Source organism: Wasmannia auropunctata, unplaced genomic scaffold (assembly GCF_000956235.1).
Source record: "Wasmannia auropunctata unplaced genomic scaffold, wasmannia.A_1.0 LD315269.1, whole genome shotgun sequence".
In the NCBI taxonomy this organism is placed as follows: domain Eukaryota; kingdom Metazoa; phylum Arthropoda; class Insecta; order Hymenoptera; family Formicidae; genus Wasmannia; species Wasmannia auropunctata.
The window spans coordinates 1-18646 of NW_012047621.1; the positions used below are offsets into that span (position 1 = coordinate 1).

The following is an 18646-nucleotide window of genomic DNA, read 5'->3' on the forward strand; positions in this document are numbered from 1 at the left end:
TAAATTATGTAGCACTTTCTATTTATTTATATTTATTCCCAATGTGGAAGATTTCTAAGTATTAAAATTTAATTTTATTTGATACATAATTGTACAATTAAAAATATTAACGTACCTGAAAAATAATAAAAGTTGCTAAAATTCCAAAAAGTAAAATTATTTGAAGTCGAACGAGTTTAGACTGCTGATAAGGCCATAGACCAACTGCAAGTAATAGATATCGGTTGAGATTGATATGCAAACACTCAATACAAATCATTTTTTCATGAGCATTGAAATGCAATTGATGGGGAAGAAATTCATTTGCTTATTCTTTTTGTTTATCGTTGACTATCCTCTCTAATTTTGTTTTTTTTTTCTATTTGAATGTTTACACAAATTGCTTATTTTAATATAAATGCAGGATATAACAAAATATCGTGAGACCGAAACACATCACAAAAAAATAAACGTTAGCAATTTACATATTTATTACGAAAAGGGTACGGTCCAATCGATTGATTTCAGTATGGCAATAATGTAACAGATGTTTATTTCCCGTAAAGAAACACTTCATGAAGAGTGCGAGGGTCGACTGCGCAAGTGCGGTTCGACCCTTTCCAGCACAATATATTTTAATGTACCTCAGTCTATTGCGCGCTGTCTTAAGCTACGTTTGATTCTTCACAGAGTGAATACACAGTGTGAGTTACGCAGTTTGAATCATCGACGTTACAGTTGTCATATACAATGCTGGTAAATATTACGTATAATTTCTTCTTGAAAATATTTTTGATTTGGGTATATTTGTATTTTCTAAATTTTGTAACATCTACTCCATTGCAAAAGATAGTCTTTTGTAATTGCAACGGAGCTACGTATCACTGAACATTGTATATACGTCATGACGAATTGATATTGAAATATGAAAAAAATTTGAGAATTATTTCTTAACTATGCAATATATTTCATATTTTATAAATTATATCTCTGTTATATATTATATCTCTATTATAACATTACTTGCGAGCAATGTTATAATTTCATGAATATAAATTTTTGTCGTCTGTAGGTAATCAGTATTATCTCTAAATATATTTACGTATATTGTTCTCAAGTCATTTATTGTGCAAATGCATCAGTTTATTAGGAACTTACTGTATTTGAAATAATTAGTCATCAGAAATATATACAATATTAAATAGTATTAAAAATTAAATACAGTTGATTAGGTTTTATACGAGAACTATTGACGAAAAAAATTTTCTTGCATGTTATTTAATAATGCAATTAATCAAAATTTTTTTATATTTATAAAAATTAAGTACACATTTCGTAAAAACAATTAAACAAATGCTGAGTGCTAAACAATAAATTTATATTATACACAACACATTGCCAACTTTACATATTCTGTAATTTTTACAATACAATAATTTAGAACATTTCGTTTTTTTTCTTGTAGTTAATAACTTCCTCTCGTGCAAATGATATTTCAAGTTCACTTTAAAAATTCAGTTATCTTAACACATTTTTATTTTTTAAATTATGAATATTGCCTTATAACCTATTTTTATTAAATAATATTCTTTGGTATCATTGCTGCGTAGAATACATGAAGGTAAAATAAGACATTGATGCTTTTAATAACTGTAATGAAAATACATCTTGTATTGAATTATTAATAGGAGAGTGATGATTCGAATCATAAGTAAAATAATGTTTTATATATAATGATTATTACCGTGGCGAAACACTCTAAGGATGCCATAAATATATTGCCAAACTGCAAACCAAAAACTTTGCCACTTCTTCGTAATATAAAGAGTATCAGCTTCTGTGTGTGCATGGGGGCTACATACCATCGAACATTGTACCTATAAAATAATAATAATGAAGAGTATCTCGTTTATTGACACAATATTTGTCAACTGTAAGGATTTGCTGACATTCCAATTATCATCAATCCGAATTGCACAGAAAAGAGAGATTGTCCAAAAACATTAGAAATACTTTAAACGTGCATCTATAATTTTTTTAAATTTTTATTCTTATTACTGTCAATTTATATATGTAAGCCCTCGTCTTGCCTATGTAAAATTAGGATCAAAATGTTCGGGAATTGAAATGTCAGCAAATATACAATCGATTTGATAAATCGATAAATTAAGGTAAATAAATTAAGGTAAATCGGTCAATAAATGAAGGTTTTTCTTCTTCTCATCAAATAATTGGATTGTATAACTATTATATTAAATTCAATATATTGTAGCATATGTAATTATTAATCTTTAATTTAATTACTCGAGTACAACTCGAGTACAACTAAATTAATGATAATTATGTGTACGTTATACGAAGCAATTTCTTACGCTGTAATATATATATTATTATTGTGATCTATTATTTCTTGCCCAGTATAGTTAGCTAAGAACATGTACATAAGAATAACCGATGCAATCACAGTATGAAATATGGTTTGCTCTTTGAGTCCAAGAGTCATAGTTCGAAAAATCTAAAATATTATGGTTTAAATTTGTAAGTAATAATTTTAATAATTATTTATTTTATGTACAAAAATATACTACTACTATAAAATTATAAGTAAATAATATTAACAAAAAAATATTTCTCTATTAGATACTCTATTTTTTCAAAAAGAAAATTTAATTGATTAAAAACGAATTAGCATTTGTCTTGCTTTTATAATTTTTAAATTATGTTTTTTATCTGGAAATTCTTTCAGATAAAGTTCAAATATTATGAGATAATTTACACAGTTATATTGAATAACATGTTTAAAAACGCAAGAGAAAACTTACTGCAAAAAGATTGAGACTCAAAGAAATTACATTAGCCATCATTATTAGGCACAAAGATCCTTCAAAACGGGATAACAAAAATTCAGAGTACCTTAAAAAAGTAAAATATTATTACAATTACTATACATAGTAGAAAACATTTTACACTTGTGTTAAAATGGTCCTTGTTAAAATTTTTATGTTGCAACCGTGTTAATCTTATAATTTATAATGTAATTATATTATTTAAGTATTTTGTGTTGATTTGCTTTTTAACATTTTTTAGTGTTAAAGTAACATCATTTATGAATAAATAAATGAATAATATAAAAATAGTTTTAAAATGTAGTAATCGTAATCTCAAGTAATGTACTCTCTACTTCAAGTAATGTACATTTAACGTAAATCGAAGATAAATGAATAAGAGATGAAGATATGCATTAATTTAACATTATAAATGTTAATTTTTTTGAAGAAATTCTTTTAATTTGTTTTTAATTTGTGACAAATTATCACATTTGTGTTAATTTTTATTTAATGTTTATGTTATTATATATTCTAATATATTCATTTTATGTTAAATTAACATAAATTGAAGTGGGCCGTTTCGAGTATGTATTAAATTTAACACTAATTTTCCAAATAAACTTTATATTGTCACATATGGATACCAACTTTATAGCTTTGCGCTGGATATCGACGGCGCAAATTATTTCTTTGGAAATCATAATTTCGTTCTCCTTACTGGTATTCTCGAGCATTTTGATCGTCATTGCTTGCTCGATACGATAACTATAAATTAATTTTAGACCATAAATGCATAGATTATTTTTTTTATAATTCGTTATAATTTGTACTAAGCATTGATACAAAATCAAAATTTTATTTGCAACCATAATTTTTGAAAACTAGTAAGTGATTTATTAATTTATTCTTTTACCTGGCAATTTTAAACATTCCACAAGCGTGTGTGAGGTATCCTCTGAGCATTGTCCCTGTTGCTGTTGTCGTAGTTGCTCCTATACATATGACTACATGTGTATATAACATAATTATGTAGAAATATTTTTCTTGATCGATAAAGTACTCAGACACGAAAAAGTATATTTGATGTGGGTTAGATCCGTTTATATGTAAAACTTCAAAAATTGGCAACAAAAATGGTATTGAAAAGGTGATAACCATAAGGAACATAGTGATCGCTAAAAACATTTTAATAAGTAATTATATAAATTTTTTTATACTCTTAAATATATATGTTATAATGCATATTTTTAAATTTCTGTGTGCTTTATAATTATTTTCTCGTGACATTTTATTCAAATATTAACTGTAAAACATTTTTTATGTTTTTAACGTAATAAATAAAATCAAGTGTAAAAAAATTATAATTAATTACATTTAATTGCTTAGCACTTGTTCTAATTAATTAATTTAGCTTTGTATTTTATATATTTACATATATTATCTTACATATAAGTGCAACTGTATAACGTTTTACGTAGTTTCCGTACTCTTTCATGATATTGATCTCGTTTTCATTTTTTAACTCATTACATATTTGCTGTAGTTGTTCCATTAAATATTTTACCTATTATAATATTTAACGCGTTTCTTATTGCAAAACTTGAAAAAAATTATTATATCTAGAAACTTATTTATGAGAATTATGAGATATATTTTTCTGAATATGCAACAGAAGCTTAAACTTACAGTATCAGTTTTTATCCAAAATGCGTTATAATTTATGATGTACGTAGTAGAAAATATTGCAACAGCGAGAACTTTTATTACAAGATAGGGAGTGCATTCTGTAGTCAAAAATGTTGCAAACTGTAATAGATAAATTTACCGAAGAGATCAAAACTGTTGGCTTATTCGATTATCAAATTTTACGTTTAGAATGGTTAGCTTCTTTGTAATGTCAAATAATGTAATGAAAGTTTTATAATTTCAATTATATAGGATGATAAGTACATATCACAATGTTGTTAATATACTTAGAGTGGCTATAAAAGTTCTGAGAAGGTGAATGATTTTATAATTATATAGAGCTTTAGCTATATAATGACACAATGAGAAATATGTGGAATAATATAATAATAAAATAAAAAATATGGAACATAATATGGAATATATTTACCTGAAAGAAAATACAACTTGTCAGTATACCAACGCACAAGATTATCTGTAATCGAACGAAATTCGATTGATGATAAGGCCATAAGCCAAGGGCAAGTAAAAGAGTTCGATTGAAATTAAAGTGTCTAGACTCGATACAGATCATTACTCTACGAGCATTGAAATGCGTCTAACTGTGAAAATCAGGCTTGCGCATCTTCTTACTTTTTTATTATCCTCTATATTATCTTCTACTGAATATTACAACTTACCATTTTCTTGTAAATTGCATCATATATTATTTAATCTAATATAAAGTGGCGAAAAATACCACTCTGAAACGTTAGCAATTTGCCTGAGAAGGGATCGGCGATTATACGATCGATATAATATGGAAAATTGAACAGGTGTTGATTTCTCATAGAAATATACTTGTGTATTTATTTGCTAACGGATTGTCGCGCAAACATTTGCTAATTTTTTTTCAGTAACGCACATATCTCACTGGTTTCGTGATGCGTACTGTCGTAAGTTACATTAAACCATTTAAAGAAATGATAATTACTCAGTCTAATATTTACCATTAATCACGTATCAATAATTGATACGTATCAATTGTTAATTATTAACAATTTCCTGTAAACACTATATTGCTTAAACGTTTTTGTATTTTTTTAGTTTTAAGAATTTTTATAATTCTATTGAGATTAAAAAGAAACTTATCTTTTCAGATTATAATACATAATTCGCATTTAATATATATAGCAATTAGAATTGCTTTACTATCGTTATCTCATTACTATTAGTCGTTAACCTTCTTTGCATTCATTGTTATTGTTTGTTCACTTTTGTATAGAATGAAGAACGGTGAAACATGATACTGCGATTTTCAACAGCTACAATAAGACACAATTTTTCCATTTTTCTCTGTGTAAGATATACGTTAGGTTTAACACATAATTTGAAAAATATTTTTCTTACCGTAGCAGCACCTTCTAATGATCCCACAAACAATCCACCAATATATTTCAGAGTGAACGCTTTATTACTTCTTTGCAAGAGAAACAGTATTATTTTTTGTATTTGCAACGGAGCTGTATACCACTGAATGTTATATCTATGTTATGACAAATTAATTATTGAGAAAATATGAAAAAAAAAAACAAATTTAACATGTTTTTTAAATTAATATACTAACTGTATTTTTTACATTGATCGATACAAACGTGCATGTATTTTTATTGCATAAATATTATCCTTACACAGTGGCAAATATATCACTATTGTGATCCGTAATTTGTTGTGCGGCATAGTTGCCTACGAATGTGTAAGTGAAATGGATGGAGACAAATATTATGGGTAACAAAAGTTCCATTGCATTGCATTCAAATGCTACCATCTGAAAAATCTAATATACAAGCGCATTCAAAATCTTGATATAAACTACATTAATAATATTAAACAAAATAACGATTATAATTAAAACTTCTGATAAAAATTTGGTTGTAATTGATCTTGTACTACTATTCATAAATATATTATAAGAGAAAGGCGAAATGTACCCGAAAAGAATTCAGACCCCCGCAAATCACGCCGACTACTATCAAAAGGAAGAACATTATTTTAAATTTAGATACTGTCGAGTCGGAGAATCTTCAAGAGAAAGGAGATATTACTCTACTCATATTCTACACGTATTATTGATTATTACAGATATTGTATAATTACTGTTGTACTATGACTACCAACTTCATTGCTTTGCGATGCATGTCCACAGCATAAATTAATCCCTTGTAAATTAAATTCTTGTTTTTTGAGCTGTTTTCTTGCAAAGTTTTAATTGTCATTGTTTGTTCAATACGATAACTGCAAGTGATTCTTCTAGCATGATTAAATAGTCTCTCTAATTTTCCAATTTTACAATTATTGATTTTTTTATACATCATTATTTTTATATTTTTATTCTCTTACCAGGCAATTCGAAACATTCCACATGCATGTTGTATGCAAACTATGAGCAATGACCCTGTCGCTACCATTGCAATAAGGCCTATAGCAAAGGCTGCGTTTGCATGCAAGGTAATCAGATAAAAATATCTTTCTTGGTCAACAAAATACTCTGTTACAAACAGTGGCAAAGAATGTGGTCGAGTTTTAGGTAGTAAAATATCGAAAATCCACGGCCAAATTGGATATAAAAATAAAGCGGATGCACTTAACACTAAAAAATATTTCAGAATCCATTCTTTAAAAGTTCAATCTTTAGAAAGTTTATTATAAAATTGTTAGTTATCTCTCCAAATATAACATTCAATTTACGTTTTATAGAAACCGAAAGCAATTATTTACGTATAAGTACAGCCGTGTAACGTTTTGCATTGATAGCGTACTGTTTCATGATATTGATTTCATTTTCATCAATTAATTCATCACAGTTATGCTGCAGTTGCTCCAGCAAACACTTTACCTGTTTTAATAATTTTGCGTGCTTTTTATTATGTTTAATAAATATTACTGTATATTATGTTAAAAACTTATTTTTGGAAATATTTATCCACACGTGAATATAATACCTAATATACAGGATGGCAATCGAAAAATTACTGAATAGAAGTAGATGTTATTTTGTAAATTAGTAAGCAAGAAAGGAATAAATTAAATATTACTCCTCAGAAGAACCTTTTCATTTTTATTAGCATATAATATAAAAAAAAATGTTATTCTTGAATATGTAGAAAAAATACAAAAATTGAAATTTTGGTTAATAGTGTAACTCACAATAACGTGACAATCAATAATGTTTATTCAGAAAGTTTTAACATGGACATTTTTACAAAAGAAATTCATCTGGACTTCTTCAAAAGCATAATTATAATAATGTTAGCTGTTATGTTTAATTTATAATGTTTTGGAAAGCGTTTTAATTATAACATTAGTTCAGATAATCATTTTTTTATCATATGTATATCTGCAACTAGTCGAATTGGTGATTATTTTTATAATATATGTATATGTATATTCTTGTTGTATTAAATACTAGTATAAATGGATTTTTTACTGCATAGTGTATTTAATTAATTTATATATTCTGTTTATTCAAAATAACATCTATTAAATTTTGGCAACTTTTGATTGTACCCTTTATATTTTACTTACGACTTCAATATTAATGCTAAAAAAACTATATTTAATCACAAAGGTAACGAAACATAATACAGAGGAAAGAACATTAATAAAAAGATCCGTAGTACATGGCGAAGTCAAAAACGTTGTGAACTGCAAAAAAATATTTTTATTCATCGAAATTTCTATTAAAATTATTTTCTTAGAATTGATAATATTAACAGAAGAAGACTTCAATTATTAATTGGTTTTTAATATATTACGATTTAATATCTATTTAAAACTGAATTTATTTATTAGAATAAAATTTATATAAAATTTAAATTTTTAATATATTTATTTATATTAATATATGATATAATATATGTGATATTGAGTTTGTGATAACTTATAACGGTTCTAATATAAATTGCAAAGTTAATGATCGCCACGAATAAAAACAATGATTTTTTTTATTTTATAATTATATACAATTAAAATTTAGATCATGTTCACATACCTGAAATAAAATAAATGTTACCAAAATACCAAAAAACAGAATTAATTGAAACTGAACGAGTTTAGACTGCTGATAAGGCCATAGACCAACTATGAGTAATAAAAACCGATTGAGGCCAATATGTAAAGAGTCGATAGAGATCATTTCTCCACGAGCGTGTATATCCGTGTAACAGCAAAGGGACCAGTGAGCCTATTTTTTTCTTTCGACCAGTCGGTTGTATATTTCATTCCTTTATTTATCTAGCTTAAATATTAATGTAAATTGCCTAATGCGACGTGAAATATCGAAATTTTACCGTGAGATCGGAACACTCGCATTTTAGCAAATTTGCCTAGAAATAGGTGGGCGATTAAACGATCGATGCAACGTAAGATAATTGAATAGATGTTTATTTTCCAAAAGAGAAAACTACTTGTAAATGTATTTCCCGATAAAAAGTCGCGCAGGCGTACTTTCAGTAGCGTTTTGTCGCACTTCATTCTCTTCGCAGTGTGTGAACTCGTACGTTACATTTTGATTCTTTAGAAAAGTGGCAATTGATTAGTTTTACATACCGATCTATCGGCCAATGATTTATTATAATTTATTATTAAATATATTCTTTAATGTGTTATTATACAAGCATTGTTTTATACGTTTTCTATTTTTGCAGTTATTACACTCTTCTTTGTAACTCGTCTTACACATCTGATTTATCTCTGCTTCTTTTAAGAAAATTAGCAACATCATTTATTTATAATTAATTTCATTATTTTTTTTATTTTAATATTTTCAATTTTTTATTTATTTTTATATTAATGTTGCCGAATAAAGGGCAACGAAATATGATATCGTATATCTTATCATGAAAACCCTTTTTAAATTAAGCCGTTCGGAACCGGTGTTAAACTGTAAGTCCTGTATATGAGTATATCTGCGTAAATTGTAAATAACGCACACCACAGAAATACGACGAGGAAGTCACTACGTTCTGATAAAAGAAGAAGAATTCAGACAAAAATTTAGATAGAAAAAAGACAGAATTGATAAATTTACTTAAAATTGTTTAGTTCTGAAATATCTATAACTAAATTAAACAATTTTAACAGAATTATCTCTCTCCAGTCTTTTTTCTATTTAAAATTTGTTCTGAATCCTTCTTCTCTTATCAGAGCGTCGTGCATTATTTACGCAGATGTTACACAAAACTTACAGTTTCATGTCGGTTCGGAACGGCCTAATTTAGAGGGGTTTTTATGGTAAGATGCACTCTTGGTGATTTGCCATTGCCTTCCGAGTGGCGGTCGAATAAAAATTCGATTTTTCTGGTCAGATTTGAACTCAGGTCTTTGACACAGAAAGTAGACGCACACTCTCTGCGCCTACTCTCACCACCGATTATTTAATGTCATGTTAAAATATAAGCTAATATATTTTTACCGTTGCTGCACCGTCCTCCTAATAATCTCACGAATAATCCAACAATACTCATAGCGAATGCTTTGGTATTTCTTTGCAATGAAAGTTTTATCAGCTTCTATATTGGTAACGGATTTGTAACTAAATCTTGTACCATGCTCTGAATCTTGCGTTATAATCAAATTACTGATTAAAGAAAAATTTGAAACACATTTGAGGAGATTCTGGCTGCGTTATTCATTGCGAGTACTGAAAAATGACAATATACGTAACGTGAACCATAGATTTTTAGTACTCGCAGTGAATAACGGAATGCAGCCTCTGTTAACGCATATCTCGATAATGCATATACATATAATAATATATATATATATATGTATATATATGTTACATTTTATATATAATATGTGCTATCGGATGTCTGGTGATGAAATTTTTTCAAAAAAATTGAGAACAATTTTTTATTCAATATTTGCTTCTTAATAAAATGACAATTTTTATTATTATTATATGCCGAGGAACAAATATGTGTCGTCATATTGGCTTTCTTACATGCTGACATATACATATATTAATATTGCAATCGATAATTTCCTGCGTAAAATGGTTGAATGTTTTCAAGTAAACTTGATAATTTGGAAGATTACAATATTACAAATAATACTGATAATAAAAGTTTTATAGCTTCGTATCCAAACGATATCATCTGAAAAATTTTGAATACGAGCATAAGATCTTGATAAAAACTAATGCTCCCATAAAAGGACGATGAATTAAATAAGCCGATTTTAATTTAAACGATGTAACATAAGTTGTACATGTAATCTAATGTTTTTTAAGTTGTTGAATACGATGGTAGCATTTTTATCTATCTAAACCCGTGGAAAGTCACAATTCGTATTAAAGAGGTCATTTATAATAATAATTCAATTAGTGATGATTTTGTCTAATTATTTACTTACTTGTATTATAATATAGTTTTATAACTTTTTCAACGAAAATCTAAAGTTTTGAGTATCTTTGCGAAGAATATCAAAAGAAATAAGGCTACAATGAGTACAAAATTAAAGAAAATGCACATAATACGATCAGCGAAGATTATTTAAAATTATTTTACTTGATAAGTAAATTCATTATAAACTTGTTTATTAATCGGCAATTATAACGTAAATTTCATGTAATCAGAGTAATTATTTTACATAATAATGCAACCGTATAACGTTTAGCATAACTACCGTACTTTTTTATAATATTGATTTCCGTTAGTTAATTCGTCATAAATATGCTGCAGCTACTCCAACAAATTTCACCTTTTTCACAAAATTCTATGCTGTTTGTGTTTAAGTTAAGTTCAGGAAAAGTTATATTTACATTTATATATACATTGAAAAAATTTATTAAATATTTAAAAAAAAAATTTATTAAATATTTAAAAAAATGTTTTCTCGTATGTATAAGTACATACTATAAAATAATTATTACTACATGTGTAATAAATATAATTGTATTATTACTGTATAATAATATCATATATATAATAATTTAATTAGAATTATCTCATTGAATTTATGCAATGTAAATGCACGAAATATCCATGAGATCGAAACACTTGACATTTTACACTCTTTTTTGCTATAAGAAATATATGGATAAATGTTCGATGTGACTATAGCAATAATATAATAGATGTTAATTTCGATGAAGAAAATAAAGCAACTCCCTTCGTGTGAGGGAATTGTACGACTATGGACTGTGCAGGTACGACTTACAATTAGTCTCTCTTCCAGCACAATATATTTTAACATAACTACCTCATTTTATTTTAGTACGTGCGTTAATTTAGTACGTGCGAGGTTTGATTCTTCAGAGCAGTATTGGTCAACTTGAAACGTCAATATAAATGTTGTCAATAGACATTAGACTACAAAATATTTCATAAGTTCTTGTTAACAGTATACAATATACTTTTGCTTTAACAAATTTCATATTTTGTTATAAAATTAAGACATTTTTATGTAATTTCGTATATGTTATTAATCAACATTTGTTTTGTTTTAGAATATTTTTTTAAATATTCACTTTGTTTAACTAATTTCTTCATTATTGTTATTTTACTGCACTATTAATTAATCTGTTATGCGTCAATTTCGTGTTGAAAGAAGAACGGTGAAATATGATATTCCGGTACTAAACAACTGTAATAAGACATGATTTTTCTATTTTGTTGTGTTCAAAATATATTGTTTATTTTAAAAAGTATTTTTCTTACCGTAGCAGCACCTTCTAACGATCCCACGAACAGTCCAGCAATATTCAAATTAAACGCCTTGGTACTTCTTTGCAAGACAAATAATATCATTTTTTGTATTTGCAATGGAGCTATGTACCATTGAACGTTGTACCTACATTATGATGAATTTATAATTGAGTAATATAAAAAAGAACTTATAGACAAGTTTATCACGTTTCTTAAAATACATTAATTGTACTTTTTATTACGTTGGTTCGTAGAAATATGCGCATTAAATTACATTATATATATATAAATATTTCCCTTACACAGTAATAAACACATTATTATTGAGATCAATAATTTCTTGCGCAATATAATTCCCTATAAGTAAGTAAGAGAAATAGACGAGGTTGTACAGCAAACGTATCGCAAGTTCCACTGCATCGTATTTTAATTGTAATACCATCTGAAAAATCTAATATACAAGCGCTCTGAAGATCTTGGTAGAAATTAAATCAGTAATGTCAAATAAACAATTAGAACTGTCAATGAAAACTTGAATAAGTTTTTATTCTCTTATAGACATGTTAAATTATTTATTTATTTATTTGTATTTAACTTTGCGTTTTAATGTATTTATTCTTTTATTTATTGGACTTTACTGCGTATTTTTAATTATGCTAGAATGAAGATGACTCTGTAAGTCTGAAATATTCTAGAATTTTATATAATAATTTTATTAAAGTTTTAATTTTTACACCTAAGTTATTGTATACTCGTTTCTCGATCTTATCTTTTATATAATTTATTGAATAAGTTTTGTTATACGATTACTCCGTAATATAATAAATAAAAAAGACTGTATTTACCCGAAATATGTTGAGCGTTGCACTAATCACGCCGATTATTATTAACAAGGAAAGCGTTATTTGAAATTTAGATACTATCGAGGTAGAGAATCTATAAAAGAAACAGAATATTATTCTACGCGCGTGTATTCTATACATATAATTCATTGATTATTACGAATATTGTGTAATTACTTCCATATGAATATCTACTAACTTCATAGCTTTGCGATGCATGTCCACAGCATAAATTAGTCCCTTGAAAATCAAATTTTCATTTTCCAAGTTCTTTCGTAATATTTCGAATGACATTGCTCGTTCGATACGATAACTACAAGTGATTCGTTAGTCATAATTAGTCGATTCATACATTTCATATATATTCTCTTAATTTCTCCATTTTTTAGATTTTCTATATGTATTTTTATGTCGTTATTCTCGTACCAAGCAATTTGAAACATTCCACATGCATACTTTACATAGACTATCAGTATCGCTCCTGTCGCCAACGTTGTGATAGTGCCTATAGTAAGTGTCACACTTGCATGGAATAATATCAAATAGAAGTATTTTTCTTGATTGACGAAATATTCGACTATAAACGGCAACGTAGGATGTGATCGAGTTCCATTTATAGGGAACAGAATATCAAAAATTTGCGGCCAAAATACATAGAAAATTGAAGTGAATCCAACGAAAATGACAATTACTGAGGGACGTTTAAAAATTAATTGTTAAATAAACTTAAGTTAACTTGATTAGTTATTAACTTAATTATTTTTGTATTATAACATATATGTTGTGTATAACAAAAGTAACTGGCTTACATAATAATGTGATTGTGTAACGTTTTGCATAAGTATTGTATCTCTCTATGATATTGAGTTCATTCTTATCAATTAACTCGTTATAGATGTGCATCATTTGGTCCAACAAATATTTTCCCTGCCGTTTTAATAAGATGCCATGTTGTTTTTCTTTTAAGTCAGAAAAAGTAATATTTATATCATACTACATTGAAATTTATATTTTGAATATGCTTATTTATATAGTATGCATCTAATATATCTATAATTCAATCTGTCAAACGCGTGATCGACCATAATTTTTAAACTATTTATTTAAAAAAGTGAAAAAATTTTAAACTACGCAATCAGTACTACAACGCTTTTTTGTATTAATAAGTCATCCAATCAGCGTCGTTCGCAATTATTGTTTGCCAACTTTGTAGCATTAATTTTATAATATTCTCGAGGTAAAAAATGAATCTGTCGAGATAATTATTTTACCACACTTTTTTATGCAACTTTATCTTCATTAATTCCAGTCATTTTCAGTTGGATTTGTATCTGATGACTGTGATGGTCAGTCTAATAATTTGACATTATTTTCGCTCTTCTGGGAGCAAAAACAACTTTATTATTGCTTATATTTTATATTTTTGTTCTTTTGAAGGATAAAAAATCAGACATTAAATAACAATACGATTCTCTGTGTAATGGATTGTAAGGGAAGAACTTTTCTATCTGCTCGTTCAAGTGTTTTTGTTGTAATGATTCTCCAAGAGAGATGTTTACTCGGTCTCGCTTTTGTTTGACAGGCTGTAATTATTTCACTTACGTTTTTAATATTAATACTAAACGAAACATATTTAATCAATAATATCATATAAAATAATGCAGAGGAGAGAATGTTGATGACTAAATCCGGAGTAAATTTTGAAGTCACAAATACTGTAAACTGCAAAAAGTAATTACACACGATTTTTTATGAAAATTATTATTTCTTTATGCAATAAAAAAATTATTAATCGCTTTTTAATATATAACAATTTAATATCAAAAGATAAAACAGAAATTAAAATATACATTATTAAAAATGAAAAATTTTGTACTATTTATTATAGTGTGTTTTTTATATATATAATGTCATATCTTTGATGATCTTTTAATTATTAATAAATATGTTGTAATTAGAAAGATTGTAATTATAACATTATAAGTCTGCTGTAACTTTTCTTGCGATGTTCAATTGCTACAAATTAAAATTTAATACTGTATATAGTAAAGTTAAAAAATATGAACGTACCTGAAACAAAATAAAACTCGCTAAAATACTAAACAAAATAAATCTGAGCCAAACGAATTTAAAGTGCTGCTGGTAAGGCCACAGGCCAACTACGAGTAATAGAAATCGATTCAGACTAATTTGAAGAGACTTCATACAGATCATTTGTTCAGGCACATTGACGCACAAATGACAAAAAGTGATTGTTTCGCGTGTTCTCTACCGTTTGTTTTTGCTGACTGAGTATTCTACAGCTTTGTTTTCTTTTATTTGAATTAAAGTCGAATTGCCTAATTTAATTTAAATGCAATGGAAAATGTAACAAAATTCTACCGTGAGACGAAACACTTGGCAATTTACACCTATATTCGACAGGGTGTATGTTTGAGCGATCAGTTCTATTATGTAATAATGTAACAGATGTTTATTTCTCATAAAGAAATACTGCGTATAGGGACTTATATGAACTGCGCAGGTGCGACTCAACCCCCTCCCTGCACAATATAGTTTAACGTACTTCATTCTAGTAGATGCATTCGCGGAGGTATGTTTGATCCTTCAGAGTAAAACTGCTCAACTTGAAATGTCAGTATAAAGATTATCAATCTACATTATTGGTAAATATTGGTAATTTTTTGTTAATAGTATAGAGTATATATTTAATGCTTAGAATATACACATATTTTCTTTAATTTTATATTTTTTTATAAAATTAAGATTTTTTATAATTTCATAAATGTTATTAACAATGCATTTTTTTAAATTAAGATATGCATTTTATCTAGTTCATTTACTACTGCTTTATCATTTACTATTAATTAATTGATTTGTTTTACGTCAATTTCGTGTAGAATGGAGAACGGTGAAATATGATACTACAGTACTCAACAACTGAAATAAAACATAATTTTTCTATTTTCTTCTGTCTAAAATATATTATGTTTATATACTTATTTAAACATATATTTTCCTTACCGTAGCAGCCCCTTCTAATGATCCTACGAACAGTCCAGCAATATTCATAGAGAACCTTTTGGTACCCCTTTGCAAGAGAAACAGTATCATTTTTTGTATTTGTAACGGTGCTACGTACCATTGAACGTTGTATCTAATACATTATAACGAATTTATAATTGAAATTATTGAGGAGTATAAAAAAAACTTATGAATAAGTTTATCACACGATTTTAAAAAAAATTAAATTACATTAATTGTTTTTATTATATGAACAGTAAGTACGCATATGCAATTATATATTCCCTTACACGGTAATAAATACATTATTATTGAGGTCCATAATTTCTTGCGCAAGATAATTTCCTATAAATAAGTAAGAGAAATAGACGATGGTGTATATTAAACGTAATGTAAATTCCACTGCATCGTATTCAAATGATATTATCTGAAAAATCTAATATACAAGCGTTCTCAAGATCTTGGTAGAAACTAAATCAGTAATGTCGAATAAACAATTAATTAGAGTTGTTGAGGAAAACTTAAGTAAGTTTTGTTACGGTTACACATAAATAATAGGAAAACCGTATTTACCCGAAAAAAATTGAGCGTTGTACTAATCACGCCGACTGTTATCAATAAGGAGAACATTATTTTAAATCTAGATACTACCGAGGTAGAAAATCTGTAAAAGAAACATGGTATTATTTTACGCGTATTCTATACATTATTGATTATTATATACAAATATTGTATTTCATTATTTCTTTCATATGAATACTAACTTCATAGCTTTGCGATGCATATCCACGGCGTTAATTAGTCCCTTGTAAATCATATTTTTATTTTTCAAATCTTTTCGTAATATTTCAAATGTCATTGCTCGTTCGATACGGTAACTACAAGTGATCCGTTAGACATAATTATATGTTTCTTAATTTTCCGATTTTATAGATTTTCTATACATGCTTTTATGTCGTTATTCTCGTACCAGGTTATTTCAAACATTCCACATGCATACTTTATATAAAGTATCAGTATTGTTCCTGTCGCCAACAATGTAATACTGCCTATAACCATAGTCACACTTGCATGGAACAATATCAAATAGAAGTATTTTTCTTGATTGACGAAATATTCGACTACTAACGGCAATGTAGGATGCGATCGAGTTTCATTTATAAGAAACAAAATATCAAAAATTCGTGGCCAAAGTGCATAGAAAATTATAGTGAATCCAACAGAAATGACTAACACTGAAGAATATTTAAAAATTAATTTAATTAATAAGTAAACTTGTTATTAATTTGCTAATTAGTTTTGAATTATGACATATACGTTGTATGTAACAAAAGCAACTTGGCTTACATAAGAATGCGATTGTGTAACGTTTCGCATAAGTATTATACTTCTCTATGATATTGATTTCATTCTTGTCAATTAATTCGTTATAGATATACTTCATTTGATCCAACAAATATTTTATCTATTTGAACAAGATACTACATCGTTTTTTTTGTAACTCAGGAAAAATAATGTTTATATTGTACTACATTAAAATTTATATTTGAAATGCTTATTTATACATTATACATTTAATATATAATTCAGTCTGTCAAACGCGTGATCGACAAAATTTTTCAACAATTTGTTATTAAAAAATGAAAAAATTATACAGTTCACAGCATGCACAGACAGCACAATCAGTATTACAATGCTTTTATATTAATAAGTCAACCAATGCATCGCCGTTGTCAATTATTGTCTGACAACTTTGTAACATTAATTTTATAACATTTTCGAGGTAAAGAATGAATCTGTCCAGATAATTGTTTCACCGTGCACGCTTTTTTCCACGCAAATTTATCTTCATTAATCCTCAGGCATTTTCAATTCGATTTGTATCTGGTGACTGTGATGGCCAGTTTAATATTTTAACTTAATTTTTATTCTGTTGAGAACAAAAACAACTCTGATATTTTAGATCGTTGTTCTTTTGAGATAGAAAATTAGACAATAACAAAATTAACAATACGATTCTCTGTGTAACGCTGTGTTAGGAAAAAACTCTTCTATTTACTCAGTGTTTTCGGCGTAACGATTCTTCAAAAGAGAAGTTTACTCGGTCGCATTCTTGTTTGACAGACTGTAAATATTTTACTTACGCTTTTAATATTAATAATAAACGAAACATATTTAATCAAAAATATCATATAAAATAATGCAGAGGAGAGAATGTTGATAACTAAATCTGGAGTACATTTTGAAGTCACAAATACTGTAAACTGCAAAAACTAATTATATACAACGATTTCTTAAAAATTATTGCTTTTATATAATGAAAAAATTATTAATTAAAAAATATTGATTGCTTTTTAATGCATAACAATTTAACATAAAAAGATAATACAAAAATTAATACGTATATACAAAATTAGAAATTAAAATTTTTTATAATTTTTTATAGTATGTTTTATTTTACAATATCTAATAATATATATATTATTTTAATTATTTAGCAAATTGTATTAGCAAATTTGCAGTAAGTATATAGAAAGATTGTGATAATAATATTACAAATATGGTATGACATGTTATTTTTATTATATGTTCAAATTGC

At 26.9% G+C, this 18646-nt stretch overlaps 4 protein-coding genes across 4 annotated transcripts; all 4 read right to left on the reverse strand.

Moving 5' to 3' along the window:
* Positions 1-1364: 1364 nt before the first annotated feature.
* LOC105460812 (odorant receptor 4-like) lies at positions 1365-3753 on the reverse strand. Its single transcript, XM_011707302.1, has 6 exons — positions 3721-3753; positions 3456-3572; positions 2802-2892; positions 2352-2494; positions 1724-1856; positions 1365-1629 (listed from the first exon to the last, which is right to left on the reverse strand). Exons 1-6 carry the CDS (start codon positions 3735-3737, stop codon positions 1576-1578), a joined length of 555 nt encoding a protein of 184 aa, XP_011705604.1. The 5' UTR covers positions 3738-3753; the 3' UTR covers positions 1365-1575.
* Positions 3754-4227: 474 nt separating this feature from the next.
* LOC105460813 lies at positions 4228-6538 on the reverse strand. The gene is made up of 4 exons (XM_011707303.1): positions 6464-6538; positions 6164-6309; positions 5883-6018; positions 4228-4371 (listed from the first exon to the last, which is right to left on the reverse strand). Exons 1-4 carry the CDS (start codon positions 6518-6520, stop codon positions 4228-4230), a joined length of 483 nt encoding a protein of 160 aa, XP_011705605.1. The 5' UTR covers positions 6521-6538.
* A 704-nt stretch (positions 6539-7242) lies between these two features.
* On the reverse strand, positions 7243-13535 carry LOC105460814. The gene is made up of 6 exons (XM_011707304.1): positions 13450-13535; positions 13223-13336; positions 13027-13117; positions 12484-12632; positions 12194-12326; positions 7243-7368 (listed from the first exon to the last, which is right to left on the reverse strand). The coding sequence occupies exons 1-6, from the start codon at positions 13464-13466 to the stop codon at positions 7243-7245; spliced, it is 630 nt and encodes a 209-aa protein (XP_011705606.1). The 5' UTR covers positions 13467-13535.
* Positions 13536-15909: 2374 nt separating this feature from the next.
* LOC105460815 lies at positions 15910-17106 on the reverse strand. The gene is made up of 6 exons (XM_011707306.1): positions 17018-17106; positions 16812-16925; positions 16621-16711; positions 16338-16483; positions 16048-16180; positions 15910-15963 (listed from the first exon to the last, which is right to left on the reverse strand). Exons 1-6 carry the CDS (start codon positions 17104-17106, stop codon positions 15910-15912), a joined length of 627 nt encoding a protein of 208 aa, XP_011705608.1.
* Between the last annotated feature and the right edge of the window lie 1540 nt (positions 17107-18646).